General features: G+C 42.3%; 1 protein-coding gene across 6 annotated transcripts in view; it reads left to right on the top strand.

The window, feature by feature from the left end:
* cnot1 (CCR4-NOT transcription complex, subunit 1) overlaps positions 1-17,617 on the top strand; it is a 21,309-nt gene extending 3,692 nt beyond the window's left edge. The window contains exons 4-49 of one of the 6 annotated variants that reach the window (XM_084554927.1): positions 515-607; positions 793-861; positions 1,378-1,432; positions 1,722-1,925; positions 2,055-2,226; positions 2,498-2,624; positions 2,726-2,836; positions 3,133-3,303; positions 3,475-3,602; positions 3,907-4,147; positions 4,313-4,432; positions 4,731-4,853; positions 4,974-5,125; positions 5,318-5,468; positions 5,707-5,920; positions 6,193-6,318; positions 7,297-7,421; positions 7,556-7,842; positions 7,934-8,012; positions 8,147-8,401; positions 8,486-8,626; positions 8,715-8,894; positions 9,070-9,186; positions 9,281-9,391; positions 9,547-9,624; positions 9,827-10,004; positions 10,457-10,611; positions 11,107-11,403; positions 11,584-11,724; positions 12,044-12,148; positions 12,283-12,402; positions 12,566-12,760; positions 12,922-13,064; positions 13,219-13,327; positions 13,481-13,650; positions 13,742-13,973; positions 14,058-14,306; positions 14,413-14,576; positions 14,694-14,811; positions 14,920-15,021; positions 15,202-15,375; positions 15,479-15,628; positions 15,736-15,916; positions 16,185-16,317; positions 16,408-16,542; positions 16,681-17,617. In XM_084554927.1, the coding sequence (XP_084411053.1) occupies positions 515-607; positions 793-861; positions 1,378-1,432; positions 1,722-1,925; positions 2,055-2,226; positions 2,498-2,624; positions 2,726-2,836; positions 3,133-3,303; positions 3,475-3,602; positions 3,907-4,147; positions 4,313-4,432; positions 4,731-4,853; positions 4,974-5,125; positions 5,318-5,468; positions 5,707-5,920; positions 6,193-6,318; positions 7,297-7,421; positions 7,556-7,842; positions 7,934-8,012; positions 8,147-8,401; positions 8,486-8,626; positions 8,715-8,894; positions 9,070-9,186; positions 9,281-9,391; positions 9,547-9,624; positions 9,827-10,004; positions 10,457-10,611; positions 11,107-11,403; positions 11,584-11,724; positions 12,044-12,148; positions 12,283-12,402; positions 12,566-12,760; positions 12,922-13,064; positions 13,219-13,327; positions 13,481-13,650; positions 13,742-13,973; positions 14,058-14,306; positions 14,413-14,576; positions 14,694-14,811; positions 14,920-15,021; positions 15,202-15,375; positions 15,479-15,628; positions 15,736-15,916; positions 16,185-16,317; positions 16,408-16,542; positions 16,681-16,759 (6,960 nt within the window). In that variant the 3' untranslated portion in view covers positions 16,760-17,617. Of the gene's footprint in view, positions 1-508; positions 608-792; positions 862-1,377; positions 1,433-1,721; positions 1,926-2,054; positions 2,227-2,497; positions 2,625-2,725; positions 2,837-3,132; positions 3,304-3,474; positions 3,603-3,906; positions 4,148-4,312; positions 4,433-4,730; positions 4,854-4,973; positions 5,126-5,317; positions 5,469-5,706; positions 5,921-6,192; positions 6,319-7,296; positions 7,422-7,555; positions 7,843-7,933; positions 8,013-8,146; positions 8,402-8,485; positions 8,627-8,714; positions 8,895-9,069; positions 9,187-9,280; positions 9,392-9,546; positions 9,625-9,826; positions 10,005-10,456; positions 10,612-11,106; positions 11,404-11,583; positions 11,725-12,043; positions 12,149-12,282; positions 12,403-12,565; positions 12,761-12,921; positions 13,065-13,218; positions 13,328-13,480; positions 13,651-13,741; positions 13,974-14,057; positions 14,307-14,412; positions 14,577-14,693; positions 14,812-14,919; positions 15,022-15,201; positions 15,376-15,478; positions 15,629-15,735; positions 15,917-16,184; positions 16,318-16,407; positions 16,543-16,680 lie in introns of all 6 variants that reach the window. The other 5 variants (XM_084554926.1, XM_084554924.1, XM_084554923.1 and 2 more) reach the window with 5 other exon arrangements.
* Positions 17,618-17,926: the final 309 nt, after the last annotated feature.

Here is a 17,926-nt window from a genome sequence, read left to right as displayed (position 1 = left end):
GCCATATTTGGTCAAAACTAAAACCAAAATGCTGTAGTAGTAAAATTGCCTTTTAAAGATTTTCTTCGTCAGCGACAGACATTGCCAAACAATCATCTTCAGTGCATTACAATGAGTCTGTGGTTCCCCTCACTAGTCTGTTTATTGACCAGTTCTTTAAAACTATGGCTGTATCCAAGAGAGAAAGTGTAGTCTAAAATACAGTGTATATACTAAAGGGAGACTGTGCTTAAAAGTTATTAGATGTATACAGCTTTATTCTGCATTGAAAGCAGTTAACCTCTTGCAATGTTAGTTTTTCATCTGTCAGATTTAGATTTGAAACAAAAGAACATCACTGGAAACATTTATCTTAGTTGATATAATTTTCACAGTTGAGTAGTCAGTGGTTTAATTCCACTTATTGTTTCATATTGCTTCTTGACCTGTTTTCTAATCTTGAGCTTCACCTGCTTCTCTTCTGTTTATTTTGTCTTCTCGGTATGTTTCGCTTTTCAACTTGCCCAAGACACAGTTTCTGATTCAGGAGTGCGTGTCGCTGATCTCGAAGCCAAACTTTATTTCTACTCTGTGTTACGCTGTTGACAATCCCTTGCACTACCAGAAGGTAAGGAGCTTATGATAGCATTTCAAAGATACCAATAAAAACATAATTAATACAGTTTTAGTTTATAAATACCTTGATTAAAAAAAAACAATTACTCATTTCTGAATTTTGAAAAAAGAAAAAAGCGCTGTGACTTCGTTGGCATTTCATCTTCCATAAAATGTTTGACATTAATTGTCTTTCAGAGTTTGAAGCCATCAGCCCACCTTTTTACTCAGCTGAGTAAAGTTCTAAAGCTCAACAAGGTCCAAGAGGTAAGCTAGCTCTGCATTATAGGCGGTTTAGCCTTCTGGGTTGAGTTGACGCAGAAGCTATGGCGACAGCACAGACCAATACGCAGCCAGTGCGCGGACCATAGTGCCGTAACTGATGTGCACCTCTCCAGAAATGTAACTACGCTTCTCCATCTCCGCAATTTTTGAATCGTTTTGGATCAACACAGATGGAACACATCGAGGAAAGGTTAACTGGGGAAGCTCAGGGATACAAACATTTGTATGACCCGTGTTTGGCGAAATTTCTGTAAAAGTTTCCGTCCGTGTTGTTGAAAGTGAAGCAGGAAGTACGATGACTTGTACAGACTGATGAGTGCACAAGTATAAATGGCTCGCACCTGTGCAGGCTGTGTGCGTAAGTTATAGCTTCTGGGTCCCGCAGTACTCTAAAAACACCTTTAGGCTACATTAAAGACCGAAAGAGACAACGTATATGCTTTATAAATATTGACTGAAGACATAAGTCATGAGTGACGATGTTTGTTTATTTCCCAGGTGATATTTGGCCTTGCTTTGCTCAACTCAAACAACGCAGACCTTCGCGGTTTTGGTAAGTAGAGTCTAGTAGAGCCTAACATTACCAAAGCTGTGTGAAAAATAATCTGAAATCCTTAAATGGCAGTACACGTTCCAGTGAAGCATACTAAACATTATCCATATCATATTATTTAGCCATAGTTGAAAGTGTTTTTGTAAGTGATGATTATTGATGACTTCTTTATTAATACCAATGCAGGGAATGTCAAAATGTTGTTTTATACATGTCCTCATTATATAGACAAACTTGTTGAAAAGTATGTCTGTATTGGCTTAAGTTGTCGTTTTTAACTCTTTCTCAGCTGCGCAGTTCATCAAGCAGAAACTTCCAGACCTCCTGCGCTCATACGTCGACGCAGATCTCGGAGGAAACCAGGAAGGTGGCTTCCAAGACATTGCCATAGAGGTATTACACCTACTGCTCTCCCATCTACTGTTTGGCCAGAAGGGAGCCAGTGGGGTAGGGCAAGAGCAGATTGACGCCTTCCTCAAGACACTTTGCCGAGGTATGAAGAATTATTAAAAATGTTAATAATATGAATATAATTGAGCAAACATGATTTTGTCAAACTGATTCCAGGTTTCTTTCAATGTTATCATTCACAACATTTTTTTTGTTGTATGTTGGGTTTCAGATTTCCCCCAGGAGCGCTGCCCTGTGGTGCTCGCACCACTGCTGTACCCTGAAAAACGGGACATTCTCATGGACAGGATCCTGCCAGACCAGGGGGAGATACCTAAGACCAGGATGATGGAGAGTTCTCTCGCAGAATTCATTCAAGAAGTTGGCTATGGCTTCTGTGCTAGGTGAGTTGGTCTTTTGAGCTGCATCTGCCACTAAGTCATTCAAATTATTATGCACTTGTGTCTCCAGTGTTTTACATGTAATGTCAGTGAAGGTGAAGTAATGTGAAAGCTGTAAGCTGTATTGACAGAACCCATTTAACTCACAAATCTGGATCCATGCTGTCCTTGTCCTGATAGTATTTCTGAATTTCTCATTTGATGATCAGTATGGGAAGAATTATATAAGAGATCATAGTCATCACTGACCTTTTTGTCCTATTTGTCTCTCCAGTCTGGACGAGTGCAGAAACATAATCCTGCAGTATGGGGTGAGAGAGGTGACAGCCAGCCAGGTGGCCAGAGTCCTTGGCATGATGGCTCGTACCCACTCTGGTCTAACTGATGGCATCCCACTGCAGGTGAGGGGCTTAATTTGGTGGAAGGGCCAGACGTTTAAGGGCATCTTTTTATACATCCATCTGAGTTTTAATTTTGTATGCCTTTGTGTTTTCTCCTGCAGTCCATCTCTGCTCCAGGGAGTGGTATCTGGAGTGATGGTAAGGATAAAAACGATGGATCGCAGGCACACACGTGGAATGTCGAGGTCCTGATCGACATCGTCAAAGAAGTGGTGAGTGAACTGTCAGTGTGTCACTTTAAGGATCGCTCAAAATTCGATGGCGTTTCACCCTCGCCACCCTAATACTTTTTATGATCTGCAATGCCTTAATACACCCGGATTATTAAAAAGTGCTCTATGCTCTCATGTCCAGCATTTTATCGTATTACTTTTGGATCATGTTTGTAAAGTTGTGTATCATGAACCAGACACTGAATGTTGTAAAAATCTGTTTTTGTATAGCGACCAAAGTTTCACAGCTTTTGTTTTTTGTTTTTTTTTGTTTTTTTTTTTCTCGTCCATCCCAGAATCCTAACCTGAACTTCAAAGAGGTGACATACGAACTTGACCACCCAGGATTCATAATCCGGGACAGTAAAGGCCTGCACATAGTTGTGTACGGTATCCTGAGGGGGCTGGGCATGGAGGTCTTCCCCGTCGATCTCATCTATAGGCCATGGAAACACGCCGAGGGACAGGTAACTGACTGATATCTGCTCATTCAGGTTTCAAGTGTAGCAACAAAATTGACAGGACTTGTTGGTGTAACTGTAAAATAGAAAATAATTTCTGTGTAGACGCAGCGTGCGTGATTTAGGTTGAGCTTTGTGTATCATTTTGAAAAATTTAACTGATTTTTCTCTTTCCAGTTGTCATTCATTCAACACTCCCTGATGAACCCAGAGGTGTTCTGCTTCGCTGACTACCCTTGTCACACCGTGGCCATTGACATCCTTAAGGCCCCACCAGAGGATGACAACCGGGAGATTGCCACATGGTATACAATTAGAGCTTTCTTATAATTAACTTATAATTAACTTTCTGAAAATTATAGTCATTTTCAGACTTTGTTTTAAAACGGTCAACTGCTATTGCATGCATGCCATTCAGCTGTTCATATGTAGTAATTCTTGTATTTGCATACATTTTATGTGACGATATTGTTACACATACATAAAAACTATTGCTACTAAAACAAATCTGAAGCTCAAAATTTGACAAATGTCATTGAAATATTGTAAATGGTAACTTTTTGCTGATGGTCTTATGTGTTTGACTGAGTGTCTCTTACCACGCCACAGGAAAAGCCTGGACCTGGTGGAGAGTCTGCTCAGGCTGTCTGAGGTGGGCCAGTATGAGCAGGTGAAGCAACTCTTTAGCTTCCCGATCAAGCACTGCCCAGACATGTTGGTGCTGGCATTACTGCAGATCTCCACGTCCTGGCACACACTGCGCCATGAGCTCATCTCTACCCTAATGCCCATTTTTCTGGGCAACCACCCCAACTCTGCCATTATCCTGCACTACGCGTGGCATGGACAGGTTGGTCTTGTTTGTTTTTAAGTCAAGAGATTGTGTTTTTTTTTGTTTTGTTTTTTTCAGTTTTGCTTTTGTACTTTCACAATTAGTTGTTAGTCTGGTTACATATTCAAAACACAAAACAAAGCAATGGTTCTTATAAAACTTGTTTTGTTTTTTTCTCCGTAGGGACAGTCTCCTTCCATTCGCCAGCTAATTATGCATTCTATGGCTGAGTGGTACATGAGAGGGGAGCAGTATGACCAGGCCAAGCTATCTCGCATCCTGGACGTGGCCCAGGACTTAAAGGTTTGTTGAACTAAGTAGTGGTCTTAATGAAATGATGAAGACCCATTAATTTAACCTTCAACCCAAATGGGAATCATTGAGCCATAATGTTGAAGGATATGTAGAGTTGCCTTGCTAGAAGATAGGGGGATAAATCAAATAACAGACAGGGAATTTACAGCAATGTACAGCAATCAAACCGTTTTTAAATAGTGGGTAGTGATATTTGGTAACAAAGGCAGGTTATTTAATGTGTTTAATCTTAAATGTAAGTTTAGGTTTTATGAATCCCAATGTGTGATTATTATTTTTTCTCTAGTCTCTATCGATGCTGCTGAATGGTACTCCATTTGCCTTTGTTATTGACCTTGCTGCACTTGCCTCTCGCCGTGAATACCTCAAACTTGATAAATGGCTGACTGACAAAATCAGAGAGCATGGGGTAAGCCTTTAAATTGATCCAGGTGCAGTTATAGATGAATGTTTAGGCATTGTATGTTGAACATATGACCCTTATAGTGCTGTGTTTTACAATAGTTTTTATTTTGTCTCCCTTTGTCAGGAACCTTTCATCCAGGCATGTGTGACATTCCTGAAGAGGCGCTGCCCATCAATCATGGGGGGCCTGGTCCCTGACAAGGACCAGCCCAAAAGCGCCCAGCTGCCCCCAGAGACTTTGGCCACCATGCTGGCTTGCTTGCAGTCCTGTGCTGGGTGAGAATCTGTCAAGCTTGATTACTGAAGACTTAATTTGCCTCTTACTTTTCAATGAACAAAATGAACAAATGCTTGTCGGTCTTGTTCCCAACATTTATAAGTCCACCAGTCTTGAAAATGCGTAGTTTACAACTATACTATGATGAACACTTGCCACTCTTACCATTCCGTTTTGTTTTTTCTCCTCAGGAATGTGTCCCAGGAGTTGTCGGAGACCATCTTGACCATGGTTGCCAACTGCAGCAATGTGATGAACAAAGCCCGGCAGCCACCACCAGGGGTAATGTCAAAGGCACGTGCCCCAAGCACCAGCAGCCTGGATGCAATCTCACCTGTACAGGTACAGTCACATGAATGTCACATCATGCCTCTGCTGACAAACTTTGAAATGTCTTTTCATGTTTGAAAGAAGGGACAGCAAAATCAAACTATATATCGCAGCATATTTATTAATAATAAATGCAATGTATCGTTAATTTTGCTCTGTCGTGATTTATACTTATAATTTATATTTATTGCTCCTCGTGTGTAGCATTGACACCTGACCCATCCCTGTCTAATTGTCTTCTTTGGTCTAGATGGATCCTCTTACTGGCATGGGTTCTTTAAACCTGGGTGGTACAGGAACCTCACATACTTCGAGCATGCAGGGCTTCCCAACCTCACTGAGTTCAGCTTTCAGTAATCCCCAGTCCCCGGCAAAGGCCTTTCCACCACTCTCTAACCCTAATCCCAGCACACCATTTGGGGGCATTGGCAGCCTCGCCTCACAGCTCCCTGGTATGGACTCTGGTACTATGCTATTTTATTTTCTTCAAATACAAACATATTCACACTACATTACTCTTCACATCAGTGAGATATAAGGCAAGGAGGATTAGTTTTAGTTCTACTCTATGTAGATGTAAATAATTCTAGTAAACATTTTACGCAGGCTAAATTTCACAGAACACATTTAAGATCACATATTCACATTAAATGGAACCAAGTTCAGAGTACAAAGGGTAGTAGTTCAAAAGGTGAAATTTGATGTCTAATAAAATGATTGAAATGTTTTTTCCCAGGTCCCTTGGGCTCCGGCATCGGCTCTGGCATAGGCTCTAGTCTGGGGATGCCATCAGTAAACACTGACCCTTTTGGCACCAGGAAGATGAGCACACCAGGCCTGAACCCACCTACCTTTCAGCAGAGTAAGATGAAGGCCTGTAAGTGGTGGTGGTAGTGGTGTGACTGAGAGCCCCGCCCTGCGCTGCTCAGCACTGTATTTCCTCTACAGTGAAAAACAAATTTCATTTTGATTTGCATATTGATTTCTAATGCACCAACGAACTTTCCAAATCCTTACCTTGACCAGTAAAAGACGCATTCAAATTTAAGATTTTAATCATTACGTGACTTAACCGTCTTTTGTTATTTCACGTCATACAATTTAAAGCTTTGTTAATCTTAGAGGAAATACAGATCAGTCTTCCATTCCTTGTCTGCTTATGCTGACAGCCCCACTTTAATGTGATTTTGCTACCTTGAAGCATCAAACAGAGCTCTAGCCTGACTTGATCATTTAGACTGATTCTACAGTAAGCCATCTAAATTCTAAGATTTATTTTGTGTCCACATCACAGCATCCAGGTTGATTTTATATAGACCTCTGAACGAAACTGCATGAAAAATACAAATCTTCACCCTCATTTCACCTTGGAAATGAACCCCGACTCCATTTTCACTGTTCATTTTAAATGACAATATAGCCGAATACACCGCATAGCTGTCCTCAAAATTAAAATCAAGTCACTAATGATTGTTTGAACTTGTTATCTATTCCACACTGAATTAGGTTATTGTTATGTAACTGTTCTGTTTACCTAATACACACAGAAGCTGGGGATTTTAGATTTTGGAAGCTTGCTCTGACTGGAAGACTCTAGAGGTCTTTTAGGATAAGCTCTGTTTTGGTTAGAGAAGAAAAGTTTTTTTTAGTGTGGGTGGAAACCTGAACAAAGATAAAGATATTGAACTCTCTTAATGTGTATGTACTCTGTAAGACCTTTTTGATGCTTCATGAATCGCATGATTTTCACTATTATTTGAATTACTTGGCCTATGCTCCACCAGTGTTGGGTTGCAACATTAAGATGAAACATAATAATGGCTTTCTACTCTTCTCCCAGCTGACCTTTCTCAGGTGTGGCCCGAGGCAAACCAGCACTTTAGCAAGGAGATAGATGACGAAGCAAACAGTTACTTCCAGCGCATCTACAACCACCCACCTCACCCAACTATGTCTGTCGATGAAGTAAGGAGTGACATGATTTCCTGGTTTTCTGCCACATTACAAATATATTTACCAGCATTGTTGGAGCTGTTGAATAGTTTACGAAACACTGTTGCTGCTCTTCAAATTCACACAACACTATTGCCCCCTTTCAGGTACTGGAGATGTTGCAAAGGTTCAAGGATTCCACCATCAAGCGAGAACGAGAGGTGTTCAACTGCATGCTGCGGAACTTGTTTGAAGAATACAGATTCTTCCCCCAGTACCCAGACAAGGAGCTGCACATCACTGCTTGCCTTTTTGGTGGCATTATCGAGAAGGGTCTCGTCACCTACATGGCCCTGGGTTTGGCCCTCCGATATGTTCTTGAAGCCTTAAGAAAACCATTTGGATCCAAAATGTATTACTTTGGCATTGCTGCCCTAGATAGGTTCAAAAACAGGTACTGAACTGTGACTGAATAGGAATTAATGTAGTAGTCCTTTTGTTTTTATGAGTCAAGCTGACATATCTTTTGTATTTTGTATTTCTAGACTTAAAGACTATCCTCAATATTGTCAACACCTGGCTTCAATTGCTCACTTCTTGCAATTCCCCCATCATTTACAAGAGGTAATCAGGTTTCCTTAATTTATCATATTTGTTCATCATTCATAATGTCTTTCTTTGCCCCATCTCTTGACACAGAGAGGGGATCTTGAATTCAGATAACTTAAATCTCTCGCTCTGCACATTTAAATATCCTGTGTGTGCAGTATATCGAGTATGGCCAACAGTCACGGGACCCTCCGGTGAAGATGCAGGGTTCCATCACCACACCTGGCAGTTTGGCACTGGCACAAGTTCAAGCCCAGGCCCAGTCGCAGCAACCAGCAGGCCTCAAAGCCCCGCAGCCAGGACAGCCCAGCACCCTTGTCACCACCACCACGACTGCAACCACGGCAACCAAGACGAGCACCATTGCAAGACCAACACCCAGCAGCTTCAAGAAGGATGTGCCTGTGAGTTTCTCTTTATTGATGACTGTACATTCTCCAATGTTTACAGTTATGTACATTGTGTAATTGTCCTTGTTCTTGCCTCAGCCTTCCATAAACACTACCAACATCGACACTCTGCTAGTGGCCACTGACCAAACAGAAAGGATTGTGGAGCCTCCCGAGAATGTCCAGGAGAAGATTGCTTTTATCTTCAACAACCTTTCTCAGTCCAACATGACGCAGAAGGTAAACACAAACAGGCAAAACGTTACTGTATCTGAAGAATCTTACTATCGGAATGTGCTTTTTAAAATTTAAAAATTTCTTTTGTCAGGTCGAGGAGCTGAAAGAGACAGTGAAAGATGAGTTTATGCCCTGGGTATCTCAGTACCTGGTGATGAAGCGTGTCAGCATCGAACCCAACTTCCACAGTCTATACTCCAACTTTCTGGACACACTCAAGAACCCAGAGTTTGTCAAGATGGTTCTCAGTGAAACTTACCGGAACATCAAGGTAACATTTTGGTAGAGAAGATGACAGCTTCAGAGCATGAAGAGTTTCATTCTTTTCTTGTTTGGGGCCTGATGTAAATTTGATATCCCTGAGTGTTTTGCCTAAGTAAGTGTTCCAACCCCGTTGAAATAAGTAAAATACTAACGCTCCTCTCTGATATATCTTTTTTTCCCAGGTGCTTTTGACCTCGGACAAGGCAGCTGCCAATTTCTCCGATCGCTCCCTGCTGAAGAACCTGGGCCACTGGTTGGGCATGATTACACTGGCCAAAAACAAGCCTATCCTCTATACAGTAAGAGCTGGATTCTATGTTGTTCATTCTGTTGTAATATTGTGTGGTGGTTCTTCTGCTTTATAGTTGATCATTATTTTTCTTCTTTTCTAAGGATCTAGAAGTCAAGTCTCTGCTGCTGGAAGCCTATGTGAAAGGCCAGCAGGAACTACTTTATGTGGTTCCTTTTGTGGCCAAGGTTTTGGAATCTAGTCTACGTAGTATGGTGAGCAAACGAGATGTAGATTTCTTAACTCTACCCTTTACCACTGCCCAGTTTAAAATGTTCTAGCTCTAAAAACAGTGGGATAGTGGCCATATTATAGCACATTAAAGTGAGACATTCCTCGGTTTATTCATTGTTTTTGTTTGATGCTGTAGGTTTTCAGGCCCCAGAATCCCTGGACCATGGCGATCATGAATGTTCTCGCTGAGCTGCATCAGGAACATGACCTCAAGGTAAGAGTACACTTTATATCCACTGAAAAACTCTAAAAGTCTGATGACAGATCAGCATTGATCTTGTTACTTACAATGATGTAAATATTCTTACCAATAACTACTAGATAATCCAGTTCTGAGCATGTTGTCGTTTACAAATGCAAACAAAAAATAAATGAAAGTATAATTGTAGCTAACATTCTGCTCTTGTTTATTCCAGTTAAATTTGAAGTTTGAGATTGAAGTTCTTTGTAAGAACTTGTCTCTGGACATCAACGACCTGAAGCCAGGAAATCTGCTGAAAGACAAAGAAAAGCTGAAGACTCTAGAGGAGCAGCTGTCTGCGCCAAAGAAAGAGACAAAGCCTCCAGAGGAGATGCTGCCGGTTTCTACAACAGGTGATTGCTCTATATAAACATTTTATAGTATTCATATTATAAATAGTAATACTGAAATAACTGTTTCTTTATTCAAGTTAACAAATATTGTTTCTCTCTCTGCCTTGTCCTAAGTGAGGGAGATATGTGTTTGGCCATGGTTAAGTTTATTTTAACATCTGAATCAAGTAGTTTTAGAGAGGGGGGCTTTGTAATCAGTTGATCTTTATTAGATTTGACTTAAAACATGAACTAAATAATATCAGATATCACAATCCTCAAAAGGATTTTATGGTTATTACAGCATTCATTTTAACTTTGCAAAATGCCCCTTTTCCACATTACCCTAAAACGCTTGTATTGCTTGTTTTTTTTATTTTAATTTTTTTATTTGTATGCTTGCACTTTGTAAATGTATGAATAATCTGCCTTTTCATCTGATTTTAATCAAATTAGCCTTTTGTGACCAACAGGAGACTTTGTTCCATTTGCAGCTCCTCCCTCAACACCAGCTGCCACCACCACCACTTGCACAACCACCGGGCCCCCAACTCCACAGTTCAGTTACCATGACATCAATGTGTATGCCTTGGCAGGCCTGGTTCCACACATCAATATAAACGTCAATGTAAGTATGGGGGCCGGTTCACGGTGTCCTTGTGTGGGGACAGCTGTATGCATGCGAACAATTCTGTACACACTATAATTGGAAGTATGCATAGATGAAGGGCTTCCACGCATGCAACATGATGTTGACTGCCTGACAGCAAGTAGTGTACAAACTCTTGACATAAGTAAGCCCAAAGATATGGATCACAGTACATGTGTCCAGTTTACCTTTCTAGTGTGCATGTAGTTGGTGCACTTGTTCAGTTTCTGAGGGACCTTGATGAGTTTGGCAGAAGAAAATGAATGCCAGTTTGGTCCTTGTAAACCACTGGCAGGTATATTAATTCAGTTCTCCTCTTAACCCTCGTGCTACCCTTTTAAGTGATCTCTATCTATCTGTCCATTTGCCTGGGGTCCCAGATACCCCAAAGGTAGCACGAGGGTTAAGCTACACATTGCGTCATCTTCTATTGAAATATGTTTATTTACTTCATTTTCTTCTGTTCCCCTTCAGATCCCACTGCTACAGGCTCATCCTCAGCTGAAGCAGTGTGTGCGGCAGTCAGTGGAGCGAGCAGTCCAGGAGCTTGTGCACCCAGTGGTTGATCGCTCTATCAAAATTGCAATGACAACCTGTGAGCAGATCATCAGGAAGGACTTTGCCCTGGATTCGGAGGAATCCCGCATGCGTGTGGCTGCCCACCATATGATGAGAAACTTGACTGCTGGCATGGCCATGATCACCTGCCGCGAGCCTCTGCTCATGAGCATTGCCACCAACCTTAAGAATAGCTTTGCTGCTGCGCTTAGGGTAAGCTGAAGCATTAAGGGCTTATGTTTTTAATTACAAGTGTTGTATACAAGAAAGGAGAGAACTGTCGTTAAAATAGTCTGCACAACACCAAAAACTACATTCTTCCCCTACACACACACACACTTGAGTGTATCTGATAGATGTATCACTGCTTGTCTAACTTGTTACTTTTCTCAGGCACCAACCCCCCAACAGAGGGAAATGATGGAAGAAGCTGCAGCCAGGATTGCTCAAGACAACTGTGAATTAGCTTGCTGCTTCATTCAGAAAACTGCTGTGGAGAAGGCTGGCCCTGAGATGGACAAGAGACTAGCCACGGTGAGACTTTTAAGAAGACTGGCTCAAAGGCTGTAAATATAAATGCATTTAAGATGCATCAGTTATGGCTAGAGTCGCCACAGCATGAAATCACTTTTACAGAGTGCAGTAAATAGATCCCTTGGTAAATGTAAATGGACTCGCAGTTAAGTGTTTCTGCTATTTATAACTACTACACCACTCATGATTGGGTGATTAGAATTTTTATTACAGGTTTGTTAAAAGTTGTTACTGGAGTACCTCTAATTGATAGGTATTTTTAATGCATGTTTTTCATATTTTATTATGCATTCACTTAATTATGTCTCTGTTCTTAAAGGAGTTTGAGCTGAGGAAGCATGCACGCCAAGAGGGACGTCGCTATTGTGATCCAGTTGTGCTGACTTACCAGGCTGAACGTATGCCTGAGCAGATCAGACTTAAGGTATGATATGGCATGGAAATGATAAGAAAGACGGTTATAATCCAAAAAGTGTTAGTTGGAGCTGAAAACAAGTCATGATTAACTCTTGCCTTAGTTACTGCAGCTGTGTATTAATGTATGTGTGTGTGTTGCAGGTGGGAGGAGTGGACCCTAAGCAACTGGCTGTGTATGAGGAGTTTGCCAGGAACGTTCCAGGTTTCTTGCCAAGCAATGACCTCTCCCAGCCCACTGGTTTCTTGGCTCAGCCCATGAAGGTAATTTTATTTCTTGTGATTACCAAAACAAACCGTACCAAACCTAATTGCAATTGCACAATTCAGAAACATATGACGCAACTAAATGTTTTTCCAGTTAATGTCAGGAAATTTGTGTTACTGTTTTTAACCCACATGATTTGGCTCCTTTTCCGTATCTCAGCAACAGGCATGGGCCACAGATGACGTGGCTCAGATCTACGATAAGTGCATGGCAGACTTGGAGCAGCATCTTCATGCTATCCCTCCAGCCCTCGCCATGAATCCGCTGACCCAGGCCCTGCGTAGTCTGCTGGAAGCTGTGGCTTTGGCTAGAAACTCCAGGGATGGCATTGCTGCACTCGGCCTACTGCAGAAGGTATGGTTAACTTCACTGCTAATTTTCAGGTAGCTAACTGTCTTCCAGCCATTTGTGGTGATACCCTGTCTCAGTGTTCAGGACTTCAGTCTTTAGAATCAATGTGAAGGAAACTCAGAATAATCTCCTTTTTACTAAAGTTCACATCTCTTTTTTTCCAGGCTGTGGAAGGTCTTCTGGATGCTACAAGTGGGGCTGATGCCGACTTGCTGCTTCGGTACAGGGAGTGCCACCTGCTGGTGCTTAAAGCCCTACAGGATGGACGTGCCTATGGACCACAGTGGTGCAATAAGCAGATCACCAGGTGAGCATGGCGGTATTGAATACTTAAAATGCTGTCTTTAACCACTTTGACTTGACTAACCACTATGTTTAACCACTAGGCAAAAAATTAACATTTAAAATGTATGTGTTTTTTTTTTTTTTTATTGAATTGCGTGCTGTGTTTGTGTCGACAGGTGTCTGATTGAATGCCGTGATGAATATAAATACAACGTGGAGGCAGTGGAGCTTCTGATCAGGAACAATCTTGTGAATATGCAGCAGTATGACCTGCACCTGGCACAGGTACACACAGCCACTTGCTAGTTTGTGACTTTAATTTGTTTCTGTTCAACACATCCACTTTCAGTATAAAAACAACAATGGTGGTTCATAGGCATTTTGTTTTCCTGCATAAAATTTCCGCTCGTTATTAAATTGGCTTTGTTTTTCTTTCAGTCGATGGAAAACGGATTGCACTACATGGCAGTTGCATTTGCCATGCAGCTGGTGAAGCTGCTGCTGGTAGATGAACGCAGTGTGAGCCATGTCACAGAAGCTGACCTCTTCCACACAATTGAGACTTTAATGAGAACCTGTGCACACTCCAGAGCCAACGCACCTGAGGGGTAAAGAACCACTACAATGTTAAAAATGTTCTGCTACTAGCCTTTGCTTTGATTAGAAAACTAACCACATACCTTTACTCCTCTACCACAGGCTACCCCAGCTGATGGATGTCGTTCGCTCCAACTATGAAGCCATGATTGACCGGGCCCATGGTGGACCTAACTTCATGATGCACTCTGGGATTTCACAGGCTTCAGAATATGATGATCCTCCGGGCCTGAGGGAGAAGGCAGAGTACCTCCTGAGGGAATGGGTCAACTTGTATCACTCAGCTGCTGCTGGCAGGGATAGCACCAAAGCTTTCTCTGCCTTTGTTGGCCAGGTAAACAATCACTTATCAGTCAAGTCTAACTGAACAAAACTCTCTACAATTGTTCCTCACATCATTCCTCTTGTCTTTCTCCAGATGCACCAGCAGGGCATCCTGAAGACGGATGACCTGATCACTCGGTTCTTCCGGCTGTGCACAGAAATGTGTGTGGAGATAAGCTATCGGGCGCAGGCTGAACAACAGCACAACCCAGCAGCCAGTGCCGCCATCATCAGAGCCAAGTGCTACCACAACCTGGATGCCTTTGTTAGGCTCATAGCGCTGCTGGTCAAACACTCTGGAGAGGCCACCAACACAGTGACAAAGATCAATCTCCTCAACAAGGTAGATCAAGAATGTGTTGTTTGTGATAGAGACATAAAGTCAGTGCCACTGTGTGGAAAAATTGGAGGCGATTTTCTTAATTCTGATGTGTTCTGTGTTCTTCTAGGTGCTGGGTATTGTAGTGGGAGTGTTAATCCAGGACCACGATGTCCGTCAGACTGAATTCCAACAGCTGCCGTACCACCGCATTTTCATCATGCTGCTGTTGGAGCTCAATGCTCCCGAACACGTCCTGGAGACCATTAACTTCCAGACACTCACTGCCTTCTGGTAGGTCATCATTTAATCTGAAGTCGGCTAAATTGTACAATGGAGAATGCTCATCCAGTGCTCCTCAAAACGAAGATGATTTTAAATATTTTTTTTGTCCCTATGATTCACCTGCAGCAATACCTTTCACATTCTGAGACCCACCAAGGCACCTGGCTTTGTGTACGCTTGGCTGGAGCTCATCTCCCATCGCATCTTCATTGCCAGGATGCTTGCACACACACCACAGCAGAAGGTATTCAGCAACTGTAAACCACTGAAATTCACTCTTGCTCATAGGCAAATGTTGGAGTTCGTTTATGATATTGATGGTTTCTGAAAATGGACTGATGTTGTCTTCCAGGGCTGGCCCATGTACGCACAGCTGCTGATTGATCTCTTCAAGTACTTAGCCCCGTTCCTGAGGAATGTAGAGCTCAACAAACCTATGCAAATCCTCTACAAGGTGATTACACAGTGATATTTCTGTTATAACTTCAAACTTGGGCTGTCATCTTCAGCAGCAATATATTGTGATACTTTATTTTGATCAGCCAGTTTCAGTATCATAACTAAATGAGTTAATATTAGTGAGAAGGAACTAATCTTGCTTTTCTGTTGATTTTTTCCCTTACTGGCTGTAAAGGGCACACTGCGAGTGCTGCTGGTCCTGCTGCATGACTTCCCAGAGTTCCTGTGTGATTACCATTATGGCTTCTGTGATGTTATCCCACCCAACTGCATCCAGCTCCGCAACCTCATCCTCAGTGCCTTTCCACGCAACATGAGGCTTCCCGACCCTTTCACACCCAATCTGAAGGTAGACACACTCGGAACATTGTTCATTGTGACTCACTCTGTACAGATGGAGTCTGAGTTGGTTTCTATTGAAGACAATGCAATAAATCTGATCTCTGCTGCAGGTGGACATGCTGAGTGAGATCAACATTGCTCCCCGGATCCTCACCAACTTCACAGGCGTCATGCCTTCTCAGTTCAAGAAGGATCTGGATTCATACCTGAAGACACGCTCACCTGTCACTTTCCTGTCTGAGCTGCGCAGTAACCTGCAGGTACGACCAGTGTCCATCTAGGTTAAGTTACTGGGTGTAGTATAATAAAGACAAAAAAATATATATATATCCTTTTTATGTTAATTTGGTCTCTCTTTGTCTCCCAGGTGTCTAATGAACCAGGAAACCGCTACAACATCCAGCTGATCAATGCTCTGGTGTTGTATGTAGGCACACAGGCAATTGCTCACATCCACAACAAGGGCAGCACTCCCTCCATGAGCACCATCACCCACTCTGCACACATGGACATCTTCCAGAACCTGGCTGTGGACCTGGACACTGAGGGTAAGGCAGGAGCATTAAAACCACCAGCTTCTATCAAAAAGCATGAGGAAATGTTTCAACTGAGTAAAAACATCAGCATCCCACGACATCTATACAGTTTAACGTTACATGTATTGTCCTTGAGTTGTTTGTGGATGTGCAAGTGTTAATTTAATATAAACTTCTGAAAAGCCAATAGAAACCTTCATGTTTCTAGTGTTACCCTGAATACCATTGAACATCTGTTCCAGAGCACTCTAATCAGGTATGTGGCTTCATGTCTTTCCAGGGCGTTACCTGTTCTTGAATGCGATTGCCAATCAGCTCCGCTACCCCAACAGCCACACTCACTACTTCAGCTGCACCATGCTGTATCTGTTTGCTGAGGCCAACACCGAGGCCATCCAGGAGCAGATCACCAGGTGAGACGATCTGATCTGAGCTCGCTGCCACTTGTGTGAGGTGGAGTTAATACAAGCGCCGTTAGTGAAAGCTTTCTCCTCGTCTTCCAGGGTTCTGTTGGAGAGGCTGATTGTGAACAGGCCTCACCCGTGGGGTCTCCTCATCACGTTCATAGAGCTGATCAAGAACCCTGCCTTCAAGTTCTGGAGCCACGACTTTGTGCACTGTGCCCCTGAGATTGAAAAGTAGGTTCCCATTAATGCTTGTAGGCTCATTAAAATGACTGTTTCGGGGAGAATTTGAGGACAATGATGATAAATCGCTTTGTATTCCAGCAGTTCTGTTAAACAGATGTTGACATCTTCCCTTCTGTCTGTCCTCAGGCTGTTCCAGTCAGTAGCTCAGTGCTGCATGGGACAGAAGCAGGCCCAGCAGGTGATGGAGGGCACCGGTGCCAGCTAGCCTGTGCACCAGCCAGCTCGTAGCCCTCGGGAAAGATGCCGTGGCCTTGACCCACCCCCCACCACCACACACACCTCTCCCTCTTTACTGTTGGCACTGGATAAACTGGCAAGCAGTCATTTGAAATACGGATGAAAGGACTACTGCTCATGGATCTAAAGAGTTCGATTTTTGTTTACCCCTTTGGGGCTGAATTAAGATGGAGGTTGAATTGTGACATGCTGTTTAATATACTTTTTTGACTCTTTGATGTAAATATTGAAAAAAAAAAAAGGGAGAACAGGGAAGTAGACACGTGGAGAACGGTGCACATGTCAATAAAAATGTATCCTGACATGTAAAGACATCTAAACATATTTTCACTCACTACCAAAGTCCTTGGTTTGCTTCCCTCCCACACAAATCTTTTGTTTTCTGACTTTTTTTTTTTTGTTGCTTTCAAAAGGCTGAATGATAGAAAAAAAGCTGCCTGCTACTTTCATTTGATTTCTTTTTATCCCCGAGTGGGACAGAAAGATGTAGTTAAGTCTCCGAGGTGGGGTGGGAGGGGTTCAGCTCCTGGTGTGTCAGAGGCAGTTTGCTGATGGGTTGCCCATTTGAAACTGGCTCTGGAAGTCTCTCCCTGGCACTTGTAAAATTGTGCAAAGTGATGGCAACATCGTTATCTTGACAATTTGTATAAAGACCCAAATTGAAGAACAATAGAAGGACCAATACAGCCCATTTTGTAACATTTTGAATGTTTTGTAAATGTATTGGTCCATGTGTTGTATTTTGTAGTCCTTTCTAGTTTGCCTTTAGTTCTTGCTACTTAACTGCAGTATGCATACATACAGGAAATAAAGCATTCAAACTGCAGCCGTATCTGTGTTCTTTCAGGACTACAAGACATGATGATGGAAAATAACCAGGTGTTGCAGTAGGCCTTAGTTTGAGTTTTACACTTTAGATGCTAATAAAATGCAGTCTTAAATAATTTAAAATAATACCATGCTTAACTTTTATATGCAACAGAAATGCAATGCCTATGATTTGTTTTAATATGTGTTATGGCTGATGAGTTCTAATGTCATTCAGTTCATTGTCTACACTGGTTAACTGGTGGCACTACTTTCCAGTCAGCTGGATTAAATGGCTGTTTGCAGCAGGTTTGTTTGCATACCCCAC

Source organism: Chelon labrosus (genome assembly GCF_963514085.1).
Source record: "Chelon labrosus genome assembly, chromosome: 11".
Taxonomy (NCBI): domain Eukaryota; kingdom Metazoa; phylum Chordata; class Actinopteri; order Mugiliformes; family Mugilidae; genus Chelon; species Chelon labrosus.
Note: the sequence above shows the minus strand (reverse complement) of the source record. Positions and strands in the feature narration are given on the sequence as shown.